The 23,203-nt window shown below is 39.3% G+C and overlaps 1 protein-coding gene across 1 annotated transcript in view; it reads right to left on the bottom strand.

Annotated features, from left to right (window-relative positions):
- Positions 1–550: 550 nt before the first annotated feature.
- The window catches only part of NSMCE2 (NSE2 (MMS21) homolog, SMC5-SMC6 complex SUMO ligase), a 134,706-nt gene continuing 112,053 nt past the window's right edge, over positions 551–23,203 (bottom strand). Inside the window, exons 5-7 of the mRNA XM_052787299.1 lie at positions 4,607–4,707; positions 4,180–4,286; positions 551–934 (exon numbers count right to left, since the gene is read on the bottom strand). Of these exons, the coding sequence (XP_052643259.1) occupies positions 775–934; positions 4,180–4,286; positions 4,607–4,707 (368 nt within the window). The 3' untranslated portion in view covers positions 551–774. The remainder of the gene's footprint in view (positions 935–4,179; positions 4,287–4,606; positions 4,708–23,203) is intronic.

The following is a 23,203-nucleotide window of genomic DNA, read 5'->3' as shown; positions in this document are numbered from 1 at the left end:
AATGCATAGATATCTATCTGAAGCTTATATATAACGAGATTAACTGCTTTTCAATTCAAGGCATATGGTTATAATATATTTGTATTATCTACAAATTAGTTATTGAAATACATTTGTAAATAATTATAGTCTCCTAACCTACAGTATTAAGGTAAAGCCCTCTGGGACTTCCAAACGCAAAAAACCTGAAATAAAAGTTTCTGAATATCAAAAGAAAAGCCTAAGTTAGGGCAGAGCGTTCAAAAATTCTAAGAACAAGGCCAAGATCCTCAAAGCTGAGTGGTAATTTTGTGTGTCCACACGCAAGGTATAGATGTGCAGCACTTCCTGCAAGTTAAGCTCTATTAAGGTTTCCTGAGGTTTGTATTAAAACATGGATGTGCTTCCAAGCAGGGCAAATCCTTGGTCAGAGTGCCCTACCCCAAGTATTCCCAGCAGTTACAGACAGTAACAGAACTATCTGCAATATTGAGCAAAGCACTCGCTATTACATGCCGGCAGAATCTGCATCTCTAATATGCTGAAAAAATTAGCACACTGACAAGGAAGCTTAAATGCTGCAAACCACATTTTATTTATCAAATGCAAACTTTTAGAATTTCAGGAGGGTTAAAAAAAACCCAAACAAGTTAAACTGGAAATTCTCATATTCGGCAGTTTAAAAAATGCTTTCAGTTACAGCTGAGACCTTCGACTTTGCCTATAAATGAAACACTTTAAATAACAATCAGTTACACAACCTACTTACAATCAGCAGCTTATCTCACAAGACCTCTAACAACAAATTTTGTTTGTGGCAGCAGCGTATCCAGCTGACTTCTCCAGTCTTGACCAGCTTTGTTTTTTCTGACTGTCAATCGCTCTTTTAAGTGCTTCATCTGGCACAAGATCTGATCCTTTTACATCAGCATGGCTACAGCCAATTTTAGGGCATCTGTTAAAAAGAAAAGAGAGACTCCATTAAATCAGAGGAATTGTATTTGTCAGATATAGGCTTTTACATAACATCTGCTAGTTATTGTATTTATCTGGGATTCACTCTCTCTGTCAGTTCCTCGTTACCTCTGTTCCTCTTCACCAGCTCTCTGTGGGAAAAATAAATCCATTTATCTAAACTGGTGGGAATCAACAGCTCAAGGAAGGAAGGAAGGAACACAGCGAGAGACGGAGCCTCTCACCTGTAGATCACTCTCTTGCTTCATGTACACAAGCTGCCTGCATCAGTACTGATACTAGCATTGCATGGACATCTTTCTGTGTTGCCTTCTCTCTTTGCAGCCCTCTACAAACTGCAGGTAACTACCTCTTACCTTACTAATCTGCAGTGGAAAAGTATAATCTTCACTGATAGATAAATAGGGAAATAAATTTCTAGGAAAATAGATAAAAGAGAATGAGACTTGCAAAGGCTGACTGGTGAATCAGTGGACTATCTAGCTGACGTAAAAATTTACCAGGCCTTTTATGAACTCAGAAAGAACAGAAAGGAGAGATGGGGTCAAATTAACAGCCTCTAAATGGTAATCAAATGCAAAAAGTCTTACAACTACTTGAAACAGCCAGATAAAGACAGCAAGGTGAAAGATATTCAGGGACCAAAGGTCATTATCCTTTGGCAGTGGCCCAGACATGCACAGATGGTACCTGTAGTCAGATATAACACTTTTCCTGAATTTTTCTTCTGTTAGGAGTAACTTTTGTCTGAGGCGCTGAACTTATCTACACTCAGTACTCATAGCTTGTACTCCAGATTTGTCCACAGCTTACTATGTTTGTCATGCATAAGTCACTTAATTGCTCTGTACCTCAGTTTTCCCATTTATCACCTTATTAGAGCAATAGCTTGCCAGATTAATGAATAACAAGTGCTCAGAAAGCTTCCCACATTTCCTGTAAGCATAAAGTATTAGCATGTCCTTCCAGGCAGTGGAAAACAATGAGCAAACGGAGACACGTAAGCGTTGCCTAAAGGAGTCTATAGCAAGTCTATCAGCACAAAACGGTGGCTGTGCGTACATCAGTTGAAGAGCTGACATTCAGCCAGTGCAATGCCAAATGCACCGAAGGGATCCCATGGATTCAAACTGGAAAGTATGTGTCAGAAAACAGCCACTTCTGTAACTCCAGAGTGAGGAACAGTTTTGATTTCAGAGTCAGGATAGAAAGGATACCCCTAACCATGATTGCGCACTATCAAGATACCTGCTTCCACTTGAATATTGCTGGCAGGAGCGCAGTCAAGTAGCAAGACCATGAGAATGGGGTACTTAAATGGGGAACTTGTTGCATCAGCTGGCCTGTCTTCCCACCACAGCAGACTTTGGTTTTTCAAAATTGACTGCATTTTCATGAGAAAGGTTAAAATTATAGCAGGTCAGTGAGACTGGGCAGAGAAAACCAAGTAGTCTTTCTTAATTTAGTTACAGCAAAGCTGAGTTACTGCTGTGTGTGTGCTTTTCTAGCATACTGGAATAACTGCTGTAAAAATGGTAAGGTTGCAAGCTAAAAGCTCAAAATTAAGAATGACCAGTATTCAGACTGCACAAATAACTTCAGTTTGGGTATAAGGTAGCTTTTAAAGCTAGGTGTTGTATGGCTTACGTGATTTTTTTTTTTTACTCTAGAATTTCTCTAAGTCTTTAATTTCTTAAAAGGTAAAATAAAATTCAATCATGTGACCCCATTAGTTTTTAAGCAGTGCTGAAACTTTTGATCCACCACAACAATCTCTACTACCATGACATTTTCCTGATGGATTTAACAACACAAAGAAATATTTAGATATGAACATCCTAAATTCAGTTCTGTATTACAGAAGGTGTTTTTGTCATGGTTTTGGGCTGTTGAGCACATGTCTGTCCCTATCCTCCAGAACACTCACTTTCTTCTGTCCAACTTGTGAGCTATTCCCCAACTCCCATTCATTTTTCCGGCCAAGTTTCTGTCCATCCATGTTGCTGCTTTTGTTGTTATTCCCAGGATATTGTGCCCACTCCTTTTTCTCCCTAGACCTCATAACACAGGCAAGGCACTCCCATCTTCTTCTTCAAGCTGTCTTGACACTAAGGTAGTGGCTGGACACCCCAACTGATGCTCAATTTCATAGCAGTGCTTTCCTGTAGCCAGGAAGAAGCATGGAATAAAAAGTCCCACTCCACCTTTGTATCCCCCATGGCAGAGTATGTAGAGTCTAACAGAAATGCAAGAGCAAGAGACGGAGGAAGTAAGCTGCCTGTGGCATTATCTTTGGGGAAATCAGGGTGCTAGTCTCTGACAGACCTTCCTGAGCATGTGCAAACTGCACGTTTATTAAAAAGTCCACAATTGGTAAATTTCCATGAGGTCATCAACCCCAAAGCATGACGTTCTAGCACATATGGTGTAAAAACAAATGTGAAATTAATGATGAAATGATATGTCCTCTAAACTTGCTCTAAAAAGTGTTTGAGCCCCTTTTCTCTCTTTTTTTTTTTAATCAAAACCACCCTAATTTTGAAACTTTACTGGGGAGAATTTCAGGTTTAAAAATTCAACTGTTACATCTTTTCATTCAAAAAAATACGTCCTGTGTGGAAAGTGGCAGACTGCTTTGATGATATAAAGTAAGAAGTACTTAATTGCATCATAGTAGGAACTGCACAATCCTGTCTGATCATTATTAAAGCTCTGTCTGATCATTCTTAAACTCTGAACTACATAAAAAGTTGTGTTTTAATATTTCTCACTTTAACACTCATTTAAGTGTTTTAGTATTTCTCAGTTGTACTGGAATATAACTGCAAAAGAGGGTGCACAGAGGAGATGTTTATTTCTTTTCATTAACTTCAGGGCTTGCTAAATAAGCAGTGGGAACAAAATGAGCAACTAAATCATAGGAAGCTGAAGTTTCTCTTTGTTGTTCATGGCTATACGAAATCTCTTCACTTCTGTCGTGCAGGTACCTCGAGTAGCTCTAACTTCCCCACACACTTCCTGAATATTTCCTTACACATTGTTTTCATTAAAAAGAAAAGCTCCTTCACGTGCACAGTACTAATGAGGAGCCTGTGACTTGGGCAGACACTGAGGTATTACTTCCTGCAGCCTTGCCAATCCAAATACATTTCCTAGAACAAGTGGAGTAAAATTCCACTTACACAGCAAAGCAAATAGCTTTTCCACACATTCTTGTTAGCTTACCGGACTTTTTTCTTTTGCTGCTTTCTAGTCTGGATAATTTTTAGAATCGCATCTTCTTCGTAAGTATGTCCACAGACTTTGTTTCGAACTGGCCTCTTCATTTCCATCTGTAATCAACAAGGTTTAATTTAAAGGAACTGATAATGCCCACGAAAATGCTTTTTATGAGATTTTATGTAAAACAGCAGGAAGTGTGTTTGCCATTCGTACATGGCATTCCACTCAAATTACGGGGTCAGGTCCTGCATAGTAAATCGCATTCCTATTTACATGAGGCTTTTTCCCAAGCAATGTTGCTCTTCTCTGATAATGCTTGTAATTTACGCTGCCTGATTTTTAACAAGTATTACAGATTTGTAATAAACAATCCAATGAAGAATAGGAAATAACTATTTCCCAATTGCTTATAGCAGCAGTGATAGCATACCTGTGTAATGGGACAAATAAAGTTCATCTGACTCTGAGTCACAGCTAAATCTTCATCGATTTGTTCAATGGTCTCATTATCATTATCTGATTGACGACAAACTATAATGGGAAACAAGACAATTTTCATTTAATATTTAATATAGATAGCCAATACTTAACATAAGCAAATAAAAACCAGCATTTGCCAAGCATTATCTCACGATGATATCTAAGATGCCACAACACACTTCTGTACCACTCCCTGAACAAGATACTGCAGAAAATACTGTACCATAGTCTCTGTTAGAAAATGTGGATTTTAAAATGGTAACCACTTTTTTTGCATGTGTGTGCGCGCATGGCTATTTATAGCCAATGCTAGAAAGGAGGGCTGGGAAGGAAAGCAAGCTGGCCTGAATATATGCAAAGCCTTCGGTATTCTCTGTTCAAGTTCACCAAAAACCAGTAACATGCAGATGAATCCCCAAAATCTAACAAAGGGTGAGGTGAAGCTTTTGCAGATTTGTCAGTCCTACCCTCAAGATCAGTTTGTGTTTGAATGTCATAAATGGGCTTGCTATATAACCTGTATACACAGCATATACTTTAAAAGGAATTTGTACTATTTATCATAATGCATCATTTGTGAAGTGATGCTGCTGTATTTTAACAAGACTATAATTGGTGAAAAACAAAAGCCAAGAAAGTGTTATTTGAGATGGACAATAGAAACATTATTGACGTAACCTTAAGGAGGAGGGGCAGAATGAAATACTGAACTCTCCCAGAAAACACCTGATGGCCCAATGCCAGGGAATGAGGGGCAGACAAACAAGAAGAAATCCACCTTGAGCTAGAGAAGATGCAGGTCCCCACCTTTACCAGAAGAAGAAGGCAAGGTGTAAGCATCTCTACGTACCCAGGGGCACGCCAGCCCAGGGTTTCATGCAGAAACTAATTAGCCAGAGTCAAAAGCTGAGACACAGAAGCAGCTAAGGAGGATATATATTGCTAAGTATAACCTTAATAAATGTATACATGTTGTTTTATCTTTTCCTAACTTTGCTCTGTTATTGTGAATCTAGGCTTCTAGTTGAACGCATTTGTTTATCCTTAAATCTTATCTGGTAATAATAGCAAACTTAACACCTGCCATCACTTTCCATTCCTTTGGGGTAGTTCTGCAATGTTTTTTGCAGCAGTGCCCTGGGGTGTAGTCCTCAAGGTGTCCCAAGCTGAACAGAACATTTTTCTCTCCAGCTGCACAAGCTAGTTTGCAATGTAGCAACACAGGGTTTGGAGAGGATGAAATCCTTCAGTGGCCTGTGTTGGCTTTGACTGCCAAGGGGGCAGTGAGAAACACAAGTGAACATGGAAGGTTTAGAGTTACTTCATGATTTGCCTTCTACAAAGTCTCAGCCTTCATTCCCTTTGCTGCTATTGCACACTATCAGCTGATCTTTGCATTTTTGCATCCCTGTTATTCAGTCTTCCACATCTGTTAAGGACCAGTGTTTCCTAACTTATGGTCAGTCCTGCATGCCTGTATAATACCATCACCTTCCGGATGATAACAGCAGACATCACTCTTGGAGCAATCACAATCTCTCACACCCAGTCTAGACTGAGCACACTGCCATGTGAGCAAGCACATCTCTGATTGAGGTACTCTTGGCATTGGTATTGCAGCCATCACTCCATCACAGCACCTCTTGGTATGCTGGTTTTATTTGCATATTTTTCCTTCCTCTTTAACAGAGCTTGCCCTTCCCTCCATTCCAATATACCAAGAGTTTTCCAAGCATTCAGGAATGTTTCTGACCCAGGTACTCCTGCAAATACTTAGGCAATACTCAGGCAAGCATCAAGGGTATTTCTTGATGTTACTAAGGCCTCAGTCAATCAATAGGGTGTGGATGAAGGGGGAAAAGGAGCTCAAATGTCCAACGTCAATAATTTTAAGGCTTTCATCTCCAAGAATATTAACACACCTTCATCAGATAATGATCCCCTAACAAAAGTAAACACTTTCAAATCAGAAGGAAAAAGTGGGCACAATTTAACTGTAAATACCAAAACTGCAATGGTATAGACATCGGAAAAAGACTTGCATCAGTTACCAGTTTTCAGAATAGAAAACCTGTCACATATTATTCTTAGATTGCTCATACATAAGGTTTATTCTACCATAAACGCAAAGTATTTTGACAAAAATACAACTTTGGGGGGAAAAAAGTCGGGGTTTTTAATGAAGCTTTTGAAATACAAAGCAATGGGTGAAATCCCACTGAGACAGGAAGGCTAAACGATATTGCAAATATTGGTAGGTGCCAGCTTTGGCATGGGCTGCCTTATTAAAATACCACACTGATTTTTTTTCTCTGTGAGTAATGCCAACAAAGAACAAGAGATTCAGAATTTCCTTAAATTCATGTATCTGCAAATTTTGACATACTGCAGCTCTAATATTTCCTGCCGAAAACATGTGGAAACTCATATTTTTCTATGTTGTACTTTGTTTCAACCCGTGAACTTGGCATGTTGTTCCAGTGTACCACCTCATCACATCAGTCAATGAAGTTAAAAAGCAGCAGTACTAGCAAGATCTAGGACAGGTGATTGTTTACAAAGGATGATTATTTTTTTTTGTATCAGTATGTAGATGCCAAGGCAGGTGGGTAAAGTTTTAAAATGTGGGGCTTGTGCCTGTGATTTTATTTTTAAAACTCAGCACTCCAAGTTAGGCACGTAAGTGGCCTCTTCTGGAAGAGTGTTCACCTCGCACAGCACCTTCTGACTTTGCTAAGGAGTCACCACTTCACTCATCACTTCTGTGTGTGCTTACTTAGGTACTGACACAAGAATTTAAGAGATTATGTTGAAGCAGCCAAGTTTGAAAATAGGAGCTCAAGCTTGGGTACTGGTGCTTGAGTCTCCCCTGAAGGCCTCAGGTCTCTAAATTATGTGAGCTAAATCACAGGCTGGGTTTACCTCTTTCTCATACTGGCTTTGGAGGTGATTTAGATGCCTCATGTTTAATGGTGGAAATTCCATCAGTTGAGACCCACTCCTTGTAGGTGGGATATATTAATCTTCCTGGATTCAAATTGTCCTCTTGCTGCAAGCTTATCTTAAACCCTTCAGGTTGCACTTCATTTGCAATGATTTTATATACAGCCTGCCAGAGTGGGTCCCTGGTTTCAAGAGGTTATCACAGCACAAATGAATAATTATTTTAAATATTTACTTTTCATAAGCAGCTAATATTTTTAATAATAAATATGCAAGACTGGGATGATGCAAGTGATACCTCAAACAAGTCAATAGCAAATTAGCATAAATCAGATAAACCACCCACAGATTTGTTGTTATTGCTTGATGTTCTAGATTACAGGAGGAGAGAGGAAAATAACTTTTTTCAATTACAGTGAATTTTGCAGACATTACGCAAGACAAACATACATCCCGAACTGGTCAGTAAGATGCTCTAAACTGTAGATCTATACCTCTAGACTCATATTGGAAGATATTTTTATCAAGGTCAAAGGGATTTTTTACCAAATGAAAGGTATAAAAGTTTGGAGGATCTAACTTGCAAGTCCGACTATTCTATAGAAAGAAGGAATAAAAACACCAGGTCATATATATTTCAGCTAAGTCAGGTTACATTTTTGTAAAATTGAGTTTTCCTTGCAAATTAAAACCAGATGCAGAAAACACTAAGTTATTGTTCCTGAAATTCAGATGTTGCCTTAAGTAAAAGAAGTACATACATCTATTTTGGTAGTCTGAGAGATTACATTTTAAGAGCCTTCAGAGTTTCTAGTTTTCGATTCCAGCCAACTGAAACCTCTTATGAGTATTAGTAACACATTTTCTATCTGGCTATCTCAGCAATGATGTTTACAGCTAATTAGTGCCCACTGCTGTAATAAAACTGCATTCTCATAAAGGTATCTATTTTTGGTAACACATCATAATGAATTTTGCAACTGCCAACTGTTTTTTACTTATTCAATTTTAATTAAAAGCTGGTAGTACTTTATATCTCTATCACTTTCATCTCTTGATAAAAACGTGACTAATATGCCTTAGCTCAGTTTTACCTACTCTGCTGAGAGAGACTGAGAACTTTTAAGGAAACTTTTAAAAATAAGAAAACCATAGTGTGGAGACATTAACTGCAATATTGTGAATTATATAAAGCATGGATAGTATACATATTAAAAAAGCATTAGAGGAAAGATCCTTTTCGTTGTCATTGTCACTTCTATGACAGACAGACTGCTGTCTGTTCACTCCTTCCAGTGCCAACGTCCTCTACCCAATTCCTGTTTCTCTAAACTGGCCCTGAGTGAGTACATGTTGCAATGTAAACTTAATTGATTTCTTTCCTTTTGTGCCGCGCTGTTCTGCCTTCTCACCTGCCATCAGTCAGACACTAATCCCGGAAATCAAAGGGTAACATTAAGCATGCCGGATTTAGTCTTTGTAAGCCTGAGCCACTAGACAGACAAGGTCTTGGCTCCCAAGAGGGTCTATTGTACTGCTGACTCTGTAGAAATAACAGCAACTCATCCAGGCTGGGAAAAATCCTATCTCTGAGAGCTCCAAGAAAAACATGAATATTATGAGGGCAAGTCAAATGCCAAGTGTTCCTGCCAGCAGGACACAGAAAATAGTGAAAGGTGAGGGTGGTGAAGGACATCATCACATCCAAGAGTTAAGAGCCAGAAGGAGTCTGGGGCACTGCTGGCATGGTGTGAGAAAGGTGCAAGGAGAAGTCTAAAGGAGGGAAAAGGCCCAGACACTGCTTTCCATGAAACACACTGCTGAGACCACCATGGGCAATGCTTAAGGGTGGGTCAGCATGCCCATTAGTGCTCTGAACTTGGGTTAGACTTCAGATCCAGAGAAGCAGACCAGAACAACTGTCCAGTGTCCTGCCCCTGGGATGGATCTGCAGTAAATACTGTAGGAGGAGTAAAAGAAGAGGGGAAGCACGGAGTAATACCTTCCTGGCAAACTCTCCCAGTCTCTAGCAATTTGTGGCCCAGGACTTCCTGAGTCAGAGGTAATATCTTTGTACTTAATAAGCACTAGAGTTTTCCTCCAATGAATTTGAACTTGGAGAGGGGAATTTGGGCCTGGACTTTTCAGCTTGATTTGAGACAGTTATCTTTGCTAGAAAGGTTAGCAACAGTTTAATTTTCCTTGAAACTTACCACAGAGGCTGCAGGTTACAGTTTAATTTGATTTTTAAGAGGGAAAATAAGGTGTGTTAGCTACAGCTGCAGTCAGACAGTTCAAAGGCTTTCTGCTTTTGCCAGAGGCATGCGATAGTTTAATTTGCCAACCAAGCCAAACTAGGCTTTGCATTAAAGTACTTTACAATTTGATTACTTGCTGGTGTTGCAATATACAAGTTGATCTAAGGAAGGTGGCCTCTAACATGTTGCTCCAGATTGCAATTGCAAATTTACTTGCTCCTGCCCAGGCCAAGCAATTTGCTGGTAATTTACTGACAAGTCCCTTGTATGTGCCTTGTTTTACACATGTTTGTGTAAGAAGTACATAGGTATGCATTTGGTCAATCCAAAATAAAATTACAATCCTGTAAGTATAAGCCATTCTGATTCTCCTGGAGTGTGAAAGACAAATTAGATGAACAAATCCCTTTATAAGAGTGGGGAAGGAAAGGACAGTATCCTGCACTAAGCAACAATCCTCTAAAAACTCCTTTAATGCCATCAAATTCGCAGCACTTGCGTATTTTACAGTATTTTGTCCCACTAAGCTACAGGCCTTTTAAAATACACTATTCCAAACAGAAATACTGTTCCCATTTTATCCTTTCACTACAGGGTAGAGCTGGTTGATGCCAGTTTTCCAGAATGACCTTAAAATGAAAAGAGATTATGATTTGATGGAAATGTTATAGGACACTCATCACAGAAATGTAAGTGAAGGAGATGGAAAGGCACTTGAAGCTAGATACAATTTGCTGTTTAATGTATTAATAAATCAAATGTGACTACAAATCCCACCTAGAAAAAAAAAAACAAACTCCAGAGGTGCCCTGTGAAACCTTCAACTTATACAATATTCAAAGTGAGAAGTAAGACATCATCTTTGCCTTTAGATTTTGGGAAATTCAGACTGTTGTGCAGTGGGAACTGTGACCTTAGAAATGTGAACAGAAAGGATATCTTTGATTATAAACCACGCAACTCAAACAGTTTGGTACGCAAACACACAGAGGCAGCTTTCTTGTTCCCTCTGTTATTGCAAACAAACATGAGAAATCCACACTTCAAAGTCCGTGGATGACATTTCAAACAACAGTTTCCTCATCACTGCAGTCTGGACTCAAGCTGAAGAAGCTCCTGGGGGAGGTGAAGATTACCTAAAAAGATGTCATGAAGGTTCATCATTAAGCTCAGAGGAGCCACTCTTTCTGGAAAATCTACGGTGGCCATATTCTTCCACACATCACCCACAATGGCATGTAATCTTCATAAGCAAGTTAAACACCAAAGGCTTGCTGAAAATGAACCTAACTGATAAACAGACTACTTAAATGACCAGGAAACTCTAGGTCTACATGAAAGCATGCCAGGCATGTGACAATAGAGCAAAAGTGTTAGGGATGCCACAGTACAGCAAAGCAAGACAAAAACTGGAATATCTTGCGAGGAAAAAATATATCAGACACAAGCTACTAAATTGCAAATATATGTAAAGAACATTTTTATTACTTGGGTCTTCTCCTGCTCTTCAGAAGAAAAAAGGCTGAACAATCGCTGCTTCATACAGTATACTGTATAAAGGCAATTTCCATGCTTAGAGAGCATCATTTCATATATCAGCGATTAGAATAATATCACACACATTTTAAAAAATTAAGAAATTCACTCCAGACACATGAAAGAAAAAGTTGCAAAAGATGCAACCAGAAAAAAAAAAAAAAGGCCTACCATTTCATTAGAAGATGAACCACTTTCCATTACTAACATTGTGGTCAGAATCTGGAATGTCACTGATGCAATGCTAACCATCAAATGACATGAACATGTAGGGCTTTGCCTACACAGGGAAGCTGTTGCAAAATAAGCAAGGGTGTGAATGTAAAATGCATTAGCTACTTGGCATTAACTCACTGTGTGGACGCTCTTATTCTGCACTAGGAGTGCCTTTTGGCTGTTTAGCCTAATCCACTTCCACAGTGGACTTGAGAAAGGCATTGTTAATGCTGGACAGGAGTAGTGAGAGGAAAGCTGTCGGTATTGACAGCAGTTTGGAGCCACATCCATTTATGCATGAGTCTTTAGCAGTCCTTGGATGGTCTATTCTGTAATTTAATTCAGAATTTTCTCAGAACAATCCATGCCAAGTATTCTCTACATATTAGCTCACAAATAGAAACCATGTCTATGACATCTCTGAACAAAAACTAACATCATGTATCTTGTAACCTATATGGTTGGAGGTTGGCTTTGCCCATTTCAGTATGTCATTTGTGCATTCTTTTAATCATTCGCTTCTGAAAAGCTGAACTGGTGGCATATTTTCAGGTGGAACAAGCTTCTACTAGAAAACACTTCTGGACAGAACTGTTCCAGTGTAACAGAGGGACAGAAAACAAAAAGAGCAGTGATCAGGTAAGCAGACCAGGTAGCATAGCTTCCTAGCAGTCCATCCAAAAGGCTGCTATGGAACCAGTGAGCAGAAAAGCCCCTAGCTAGCCCAAATGATCACACCCCTAGAAGATTATAATTCTGATTATCTTTTCAATCTGCCTCTTCATGTTCTCCTCACAAGACTTTTTGACAAAGACTTCACTGTATTTCTATCCTAAACAGCTCTGTTGAAAAACACCTTTAAGAAGTCACCAAAATAATTCCCCCAGCCCTGGTGTCAGGGGAGTGGTGAATACAGACACATGTAGTTTGTCATGTGTTGGGGTATAGGTAAGAATATTTATGAGGTATATGGTGAGAGGGCATGAAGCTATAATCCCTGAACATTAGCCTGTTGATTTTGTGATTGGCAAGGATGGCACCAACTCAGCAGCTGTCTGAAACTGCAGAGAAAGCACAGGAAAGAGCAATCTCTCACCTGCAGGAATCAGCAGGTCTGTAGTACAGGAAGCCAGCTCCACTGCCCCCTTCACCCAAAGGAAGCTGGAGAGACAGATCTGCCTCTCTTTACCAGGAAAAGACAGATGTACTATATCGCTCTTGAATAAAGACAGAAGTACAAATAAGAAAAAGTGAAACTGAAATGGTGGGGACAAAATATTCTTTTCTCCACCCTCTAAAGCCTAATGTTGAAACAGTTGAAAGAAACTTTTAGGTGAGATATTTTATTTCAAAATTAATATTAATGAAGCGAGCAACAGTTGCAATTCTGTTCTTACTGATGCACTTCAATCCTTCAGAGTGCTTTCTAAAACTACTTAAAAAATGAATTTCCTTCATTTAGAAATTTATAATATCAAGTGATTACAATTCAATGTGCAGTGAAGCACTATATATATCCACATAAGTTATTGGAGTTATATTACATGTATAAAGAGAGAAGTTGTGTTCATTTCCCAAGCTTTTTCTATAGAAATTAATTTCTTCTGTATTTCACATATAAACTTTACCACTCCAGCTATCCTGAATTCTGCAACTTTGCACTGCCTGAAATGCCTCTGCTGAAATGGCCTCTGGGATGGGCAAGAAGACTCAGCTGTCTGCATGTCATGGTCATTACTCCAGCACCATCTCAGAGCTTCTCCCTGCTGCGGTCACTGCTCCAGGCACTGGCTGACTACCTGCTTGGGGCTGCATCTCCTGCTCTGCTTCTGCCTTTGGTCACCAGCCCATGGCCCCAACAACCTTCTCAAAAGAGGAATTTTCCTAAAGCAATGAATCATTTGTGGAAGTAATAACACCCAATTCCTTCTTCTCTTGAACACAAAGCACTATAAAAAAGGTCAGTTTTACTATGATGACTGTTTCACTGGTGGAAAACTGAGGCACAGGGCAGGAATATATGAGAGCCACTAGCACATCTTGTATGCTAGACCGTTGTCTTTCCCATTAGACCACACTGCCTTCCCCTTGAGTAACTAAGGCTATGAACAGTTGCCAAATACATTCTTAGGGAATGCATCAGTTCCATGCTAAAAGCAAAAAATACAATACAGAAACCAGTATCTTCTAGTAATTGCACAATATCTGGTTGTTTATTTTGAGAAAACTAACACTTGCACTGAAAAACACAAGATCACTTTCTGGTAAGTCATATTTATAAAATAATGCTTCTTTGCTAAACTACATGAGAAAAGGAAAAAAAAATCAACATTTAATATATCAAAACAAGTTAAGAAATAAAACTCACAGTTTTTTTTTTTAAAAGAGGAACTTAGAGATCTGCCATTGCTCTGTCATAAAACTGCAAGGTTTTCATTTAGGTTAAGCCAGAGGAACATATTGCATGTGTGTTTACTAAGACATTCTGCATAAACTATCCTGTGTACACTGAGCAGATCTTCACTACAATAATCCTTGGTAAACTGTTCCCTAAAAGAAATAAAAAATGTTGCTAATCCCAATTTATACAGGATCCTCCAAAACAATGTCACAGGGGGCTTGTGCAGCTAAACATAACGCTATCATCAGTTAGCAACAGCTGAACAGTTATTTTTCTCAACCTGTCCTGTGATGTAAGATTAGGCTTCTTGAATGGCAGTCAGTAAAAAAAACCTAACGCTAAAGCCCTGAGCTATAAATATTCATGTATTATAACTGCAGCAGCCTACTAGCTTCTGATGGTAATTAGTTAATTTTAAATCTGATCGATATTTATTTTAAATCTCTTTCTGCAGATTCTCATTTGCCAGGAGTGTAACTGGCAGAGTGCATCTTTATTAATGCCACATGCATCAGAAAATCATTACGATTCTATACGTGTCATTTATACAGCAACACACGCATTTCAGACTTCACCTTGACTTTTTTGCATGGTGCAGATGACAGACAATCTGGAAATGACTGTGCTTTGTGGGAAATGTGCTGGGAAGACTGTGAGGGGTTTAACACAGGTCAAGCACGAGGCAAAGTCTTTTAAGCCCTCAAGGTCTCTCTCTGTCTACACTTTCCTCTCCAGATCAGGTTTAATAGGGTAGTGAAGCAGGACAGAGAAAGGACTTGAACACCCTCAGCACAGATGCACACTGCAGCACAAATAAGAATGGCTAAGCAAGACAAGCAGAGCAAGGGAACCTAATGTTGAATTGATGGGACAGCAGTTGCAGTGTCACTTGTGCTTCATAATAAGGATAATGAGCACATAGTTAAATCACATGGCATTCTGTACAGTCTCCATCTTTCTAGCAAAGCAGTTAACATCACGCTCACTATTTCAATCTTATAGTTATTACCAGGATGGAGAAACATTATAGTTGTCCTCTTAAGAACTATTAACTTCCCTTGCACTCTTTAGCTGGCACATCAGCTCTTGCAGAAACACGTACAATCCCTACATGTACGCTGAGAAAGATCAAGATTTTCTATCTCGACATAAACTGCTTAATGTAACAGAAACAATCAAACTGCACTAATGAAGGAAGGAAACCAAAACTGAACACAACAGAGCTACACTAAGGAATCACCATTTCAAAACAATGAAGATAAGGCACACCCTGTTTTTGTCAATGCTGCTTTCACATCAGAAACCAAGCACAGCCCTGCAACTCAGAATTTAGGTTAGGTCAGCGTTACTGAGACTCTCTGGTTTGTATGGGTAATTAAGATTCCTCCTTTTCTACACATTTGGCTACAGCTACTAAAAATATATGGGAAATTGGTTCAGTGACTGGAAGGAATGGAAAACCTTTAAGGACAGAATCAATATATAAAGGGGGATTATAAGAAAGATGGAGAGAGACTTTTTACCAGGGCCTGCAGTGACAGGACAAGGGGAAATGGTTTTAAACTAAAGAGGGTGGATTTAGATTGTGTGCGAGGAAAACATTCTTTACTATGAGGGTGGTGAGACACTGGAACAGGGAAGCTGTGGATGCCCCACCCTGGAAGTGCTGGACAGGGCTTTGAGCAACCCAATCTAGTGGAAGATGTCCCTGCCCATGGCAGGGGAGCCGGACTAGATGATCTTTTAAGGTCCCTTGAACCCAAACAATTCTATAATTTTTCCCTGATTCCAAGCTTTTATTTGCAGATACCAGCACTGGCAGTTACAGCTCTTTGGGATCAGCTACTACCTTGATATGGCATGCGTGCCGATACTAGAAAATGTAACACAATTTAGGAAATTATTTGTTAGATTAAGAAGCTGAAAAGCACTTTTAGTAAAGACCATAAAGGGACTATATCCTTTAAAAAGTGCAACAATAGAAAATGCTAGTCACAGACAAATGTCACAGTTAAGCTCTCCCCATGACAAAACACACTCAGCCTTAACTGAAAAACTGCTGCAACATACACTTCCTAGAGGGGTCCTGCTAGTTTTTTCATTGCAAATCTGATCATGGTACAGCATCCCATTTCAAATAAAAGAAAACATATAAAGTATCAAAAGGGCTGTTCAGAGGGCACATACTTGAATAATAAATAGTTCTAGCCAGGGAGTACAGAGGAACCTGGAAAACAGCAGCGAGTCGCATGCTGATTTTGTAAACATAGGAAATGATCGCTTCAAAACTTTCAGCTGCTTGAGGTGCTGTCCACCCATATATGACAAACCTAACAGGGAAGAGTCACCGTGTTAGTGACACCCACAGGTATGTCGAAAGGGCAGTCATTTAGCAGTAAGCAGAGTTCTTTGGGAAGTGACAGTCTTTGCAATCACGCATTCCTGGGTTACTACATTTGGCCTCTGGCTTGTACAGCACAGAGCTTGAAACCAGGAGCTCGATTATCACTGACAATGCTGATCTGGAATTTCAAGAATGGGTTGTAGTGGGTCCCGGGAAGCAAACAGCATTTATGAAGTGAAGAAGCACTCTATACCTTTGCCAACAGAGAATGTTATGTTGCTCCGAGATGTTGCAAGAGCATGCAAGCAGTGTGGGAAAAGTGCAAACAGAGCTGGTGCAGTAGAAACTACAAACGGCATCACGTTATTTACCATGGGGGGCAGGAAGGCATATGGAATTCCACACCACTCAGTGCCTGAAAATGTTCTTCAGCAAATTATTAAACAATTCAACTGTAAGCAGCTAAAGGATAACAAGGTAGTAAGAGGCAATCAATATGTTTCTTGCCAGATCAAATCATGCCAAACTGATCTAACCTGCTTCTTCGATAGATTAACTGTCCCTACGGGCCGAGAGAAGTCAGCTAACATATATATGCTGATTTTAAATACAGCTTTTGATGCTCTCCAGATGACTTTCTCCCAAGCAAACTAAAGAAATTAGTATAGATCTTCACCCAGATCCAAGAAACAACACAATAATTAAGCTTTCTTCTGATTACAGTTTCTTTTTTTCTAAAACACATCACTGGTGTAACAATCATTACAGTAATGCCTAAAAACCGTAACAGAGATCAAACAATATTGTACAAGACACTACACACATTCATGAAAAGACAATTTCTGGCATTGCAGAGCTACAGTCTAAACAATCAGGACAGACAAGGAAAATATCTTACCAGCACTGTCAGAGATGGGAAACTGAGGCAGAAAAAGATTAAGAGCCCAATTTTCAAATGAGCTCAGCATATTTGTTGCTGAGCTCACTTGAAATTCTGGCCATAATCAACATCATGGAAATCACTAGATATTGAGCTCCTTTGAAAATCAAACTTCAATATGAAAATTTGGCCCAGAGGTCTTTTGAAAATCTACATCAAGAGGCTTACCCAAGGTCACCCAGGAAGTCGGTGGCAGGGCTGGGAACTGAACTTACATCTTCTGACTCCCACTCTGGTGCATAACTAAAGTCGCTCTGTGTTCTGTTTTAATTAGCCATGGGGAGATCTCAAACCAGAGAACGCTTTTGAAATGAAAGAAAAGAAAACCCTCACAAGTGCATTCAGTTTCCTTTCAGAAGCATCAGCACAATGGTCTACCAGCGACTCACAAGCAGTAGGCATTTCTAGCTTCTTGAACAACATTCTGTTTTCCCCAGAGAAGATAAATTGTTGTTTACTTCTCATATATAAAGGGATTCATTGGAGAACTGTTCATTTTTTTCTCTAATAATATTTTTTTTGACTTGCACTATGCCTCTGACCCATACAAATATTTTTCCAGTGACAAATGACGATAGAAAAAGGAAGCCTGCAGAGTGCAAAGGCTCCTAAGGATTAGTAGACAACCTCTGGGGCAAGGAGTGGAGACTTATGCTATTGCTTATTATTACTACATTTTTCCCTAGGTGGAGAGAGTTGTTTGAAGTGGTTTCCTTGCTAATGCAGTGGCAGAGCAAACTATTTACTTTGCATGTATATGTGGTTGCTTCAGTACCTCTCTTGCTGCTCCTGTGGAACACCTAAGATGCACTGTTTTCAGCAGTCCACAAGTTCTTTCTGGTACCTCTAGATTCTCCATATTTTCCCTGGCTTTGGCAGCTTCCATAGGTCTCTAAGCATCTTCCCTGACAAGTCTTTGTTGGAGAACTACTGCAGCCATCTCAAGAATAACAGAATACAGAAAATTACAAGAAAGGTGGGAAACAAGCCAAAGCTAGAGTAGATGTCTGTAGCAGCTCCTTTTTGCCCAAGACACTTTGCTAAAACCTAGATATGGCATTATTTTGTCAAAGACAGAATAATAGGTTAGTATTTCTATTCATATTTTTGCCATCAAAAGCTTTAGCCTACTTTCCTGTAAAAAACTATGCAGGTTGATACATCAGAAAAGCTCTTCAAAAGGAGGAACAGGTCATTTCCTCAGCTCTCTGACCCTGATACACTGTCTGTGCTCACAGGGGACTTCTGAATTCACTTTGTTGTACACTGGGAATCTCACTGATAAAAGCCAATGAGAATTTTGCCCAGTTCTCCTCAGACAGAATGCTACTTGGTGGATAGAAATGGAAATTCTGGCTCCTGCTGATGGCTGAAGATTTCATAAAAGAGGAGCTGCTGGGTTCATTATTCCCAGATTTCTGTCAAAAGTAGGAAAATGGGTTTCTTCCCTCTTTCCAACTTTCAGTCTTCTTGTACCTCTTTAGTGCTATTTTCAAATCTGCTGCCTACTTTGGGGTATGTTTCTCTTGGGCTCAGAACTGTATCTTACTTCTCTGTCAAAAGCATCTTCCACTTTTCTTCTTCATAATTTTCACTGCTACAAGTTTATGTGTCCAGCTGCAAAGCTGTGTAAGTTTAAAAACAACTTTAGAAAAGCCATGAAACACTTCACTAAAGACAAAACATAATAGATATGCAAAGCAAACAGATGGTGGAGTGAGAGAGATGGTGTACAAGCAGCACGTTTGCTTCTACAGATTAGCTGGGCATACAGTTTCTACTTATAGAGCATTTCTAGTTTCTTTTAATCAGTAAAAAGGTATTATTAGCTTTACTTTAGCACTGGTTCAGGGATTACTAGTGTTTCTACAATGGAAGTCATTAAAGGGGGGTGGTTGAGGGAAGGTAAATTTCCTTCACAGGGCTCCCTTCCTTCTGGAGAACATTTCTCCTGTAAGGGATGGCACAAGAAAAAGCAAAGGGACACTTAGGGGAAAATAAGCAAAGCTGACAATCGAGGTCGGCAGTGCTGGCCAAGCAGAGGGGAAGTGGGTGACTCCATCAAGTCGCACAGCGCACAGCTGGGTGCGGCAGCAGTCTGAAGGTCCTCACGGCTAAAGCATTCCCAGAGCCTACTCCTGCAAGAGTCCTATCTGTCAGATTCTTTTTTCCCATCTTATCTGTCTCTTGTTTCACTCCACACCCTCCTATTCTTGTATGGCTTTCTCATTGTCTTGTCTCACTTATCTTGGATCGCAAGCATTCTGGGGCAGGGAACACATCTTTCTATAGTCAAGAGGCAGTGCTTTTATGGCACTATATGCATAATTAATAATAATCAGTTCAGTATATAAAGTGAAACATCTCAAATAAGCATTAAAAATCAGTTGTCTAGAAGAGGGGATCTCTTCAGGTAATGAAAAACATTACTGAAAATCTTGGGGTTAACCTTAAAATGTATGCTTAAAACAAACCATGACCACTGTTAAACACGCAGGTTGCACATGTTCTGGAATGCTGATTGAGCAGGCTTATGTGGGATCATCCAAAACCTTTGCAAGCTGATGAATCTGAATAATTAAGCTCTCCCTCATTACAGGTCTCCAAAGCACATTAATCAGGTCTCCACAAGAGTAAAGTTCACTCCGGAGACAAGAACACATCTTCGACTAATTGGGTGTTTTGATCAGCTGGATTTGGTAAACTGAGGCTGCATTTGAGATATCAGTATTGACCATATACAATATTATATGCTCCCATATAAGTTATGGATTCTGCTATCTGCATACAGACCCAGAAATAGATCTTACAATGTACACTATTTTACTCTATTGCTTTTCATTTTTGACAAGTGTGAATGTCTAAGGACCTTATGAAATACTTTCTCCTCTTCCAATAAAATCACAAATGGAGTGGAGTTTTTTTATTTTGTTTTGGTTTTTAACTAGGGAATTTGACTCTGTCTTATGATCCTGACCATGAAATGAGCTCCACAAGAGCAGTACCAGCAGTCTTGTTAATTGTGTTGAATAGTCATCTTGTTGTCCCTAAGCTCGCTGAAGGATGGAAATCCCTCTTTACATACGCTGCTGTCATGGTTAACATCCTGAGAAGAATTTTGTCTAGTCTGTTGATCACACAAAATTTAGAATTTAAGTCATACTTAGACAAAGCATATCCATGCATGAAAAATCAAATACAATTACAAATATCAAATAATAAAAAAATGCTTTTGAAGATGCAGGGGAAATTTTATTTGGAAGAACATAATTAGAATCCTGCTCACACTGATCTAGCCCTCTGAAAAAGGTGCAGAAATCAGGCAGCACTAACATACGAAACCTGGTATAAACCAGTAGCATTAGCACCACCCCACTGCACTCTTGCTTTAATCCTGCAAACTTGTCTGGCATAGGTAGCCACAGGCATCTTTTCTAATATGCAACATTGTAAAGATCTAGTTATTGGATGCTTGAACATTTAAAGTGCGTTGAGCATTATAATATTGTAAAAACTAGTTTCTAATTGAAATCTTAGCAGTACAACAACACGCATTTCTTTCCAAAAGGAAATAACTGTCTTAAGATAATGCACAGCTCTAATGCTACATGTAAAATTTTTTGAGATACACTACTTAACCAATGTTAGCAACTTATACTAAAATACGATTTGAAATTATGAAAATTTCCTTATCAGAGGCCAACATCAGATTTAATCCATTGAGCAACACTTGTGATTAGTATACAAATAGATGGGTGGAAATGCAGAGAGTTATTAACATTTGAGAAATTAGGAAACCTTATAATCAAAACATTATTTTACAAATTGTTTTAAATACAGAAGAGGAATATGTTCAGGCAGGTCTACTTCAGACTTTTTATTTCCCTTTGAAACTTAAAAAAAGAAGAAGCCAAAGAAGACGACAGACATGTCAATGGTTGAATGGGTGGGTGGGTCTTCCTGTGAAATGAATCATAATTTTCATTCAGTTTTATGAAAGTCTTGCTTCAAGCATGTCTATAATTACTATTCGTTGCAATGGCACACCAGTCTGCCATGCAGTACAGTTCTACAAGGATTTGCTAGTTTTCTGAGGGTGCGAATCTCTTTTGGGGACACAAATTGCAATGCGGGTCCCTTCCTCACCATGCATATGTGGGCTGGGAGAGCTGATAAAGAAATTTTAGTATAAGGAAGGTTCTTTGTTACAATAGTCCTAATTGCTAATTGAAGATGTATAGTAATCATCAGTATAGACTGAGATAGCTATCTAAATCCTGTGGCCAAAGTTAGCTCTGCCTCAGAAGCTCTTATTACAAGGACACACAAAGCAACCCAGATCATTGCCTGTCTTTGTCAGTCTTCATGTTTTATATAACTTTCTATTAATGCCTTTCTTGGGTACCTGCTATGTAAAATTAAAAGTGATTCTTTTACGAGTGATTTCACCAAAGGTGCCCAGCCACTGCATTGGCAGAGAGAGGACCAAGTTAGGTGCTAAAGACTCTTGCATAGTGCTTCAGGAAAGTCAGCTAACTAGCAAAGGGATCTACAACTACCACCAACCTTGAAACTGCTAAAGATATCACACAGCACATGCTGATGACAGCACTTCAGATCTCTCATATTTGGGAGTTTGGTGCTTTATTCTGCAAAAGCCTCCTACCACCAGAGATTTAGAGTTCTAAGGCTTTTCTGGAGTTCAAAGCTCTTTCTAAATAATAGGAGACAATATTGTTTCTTTCAAAACATGTCAGGAAGAGAAAGCAATAGCATCACTCTTTCCCTTTCTTTCAGTAACTAAGAAGATAGAAAAAAAGTTCAGTTATTCATGGGTAGCTTGCAGCCCTACTAAGGAAGAAGTAGGGGGCCACTCTGATGTCTCCTGCTGAAGCTGGACCACGGTGCAGCTGGAGGAATGGGTTGAAAACGAGAGCCAAAAATCCAGAGCATGATTTTGCAGCTCCAAGAGGAGGGCATTCAACTGGGAAGGAGAAAGTTTTGAGCTTCTCCCTTAGCTCCCTCGGTTATTTCTAGTAACTACTCACATGCTGCCTGATGTAAAATGCAGTCTTCAGTATTCTGAGAACAGTACCAGTGCCAACACCTAGCTGCATGCCCCAACCACTAAAAAGCAAAAATGTTACTTTTTGCTTGGTCCTCTCCTGCCACCCCTGCTCTTCTTGAAGAGAAGAGGGAGACAGGGATCTACACCCAAATAAACAAATGCTGTGCCTCAGTTCAAGCTTCTGGATTACTCACTGGAGACATGGAAGCGTCTCTCACAGGAACAGTACATGGCACAACATACTAGCTGCATCCGTGAACAAGGTACCTGTGTCTAAAGGAGACACACTGTTTCATCTCCATGCTTCATCTCCATGTAGCAGTTCAGATCACATAGGTGTTCTAAGTATTCTGCTGCTTAAGCTTGTTATGTGTTGTAAATCCTATCCTTAAAGGTCTGTTTTCATTTCAGAACATGTAGGTGCGTAACTCAGCATTAGGCATTCTACTACATGACTTGGTCTTCTGATGCTTTTAAGGAACATACATCTAAATCTACAAATGTCTCCCCAACCACTCTTTCTCTTTAGTTTGATTCTTTCAGGATCTAAATCCTTAATGGACTTCATGGAGTCTATGGCATATCTCTCTTTTAGCATAGATTTGTCTATTCTATGGCAATCTCCAAATATTTGAAGTGCAGATTTTGTGTGCTCACTACAATGAAAACAAAGAATGAGGGGAAAAACAATAACAAAAAAAGCTTATCATCCAAAACTATACTTGCTTAGAAACTAATTGTGGAAAATATCCAACAGCTGAGCTATAGTGAACATTTTTTACCATGTTGATCGATTCATTCAATTATCCTTTTTTCCTTTCTGCAACTACAAATACTGGAA

Source organism: Harpia harpyja, chromosome 5, assembly GCF_026419915.1.
Source record: "Harpia harpyja isolate bHarHar1 chromosome 5, bHarHar1 primary haplotype, whole genome shotgun sequence".
NCBI classification, from domain to species: Eukaryota; Metazoa; Chordata; class Aves; order Accipitriformes; family Accipitridae; genus Harpia; species Harpia harpyja.
This window is presented reverse-complemented; position numbering and strand designations above follow the sequence as displayed.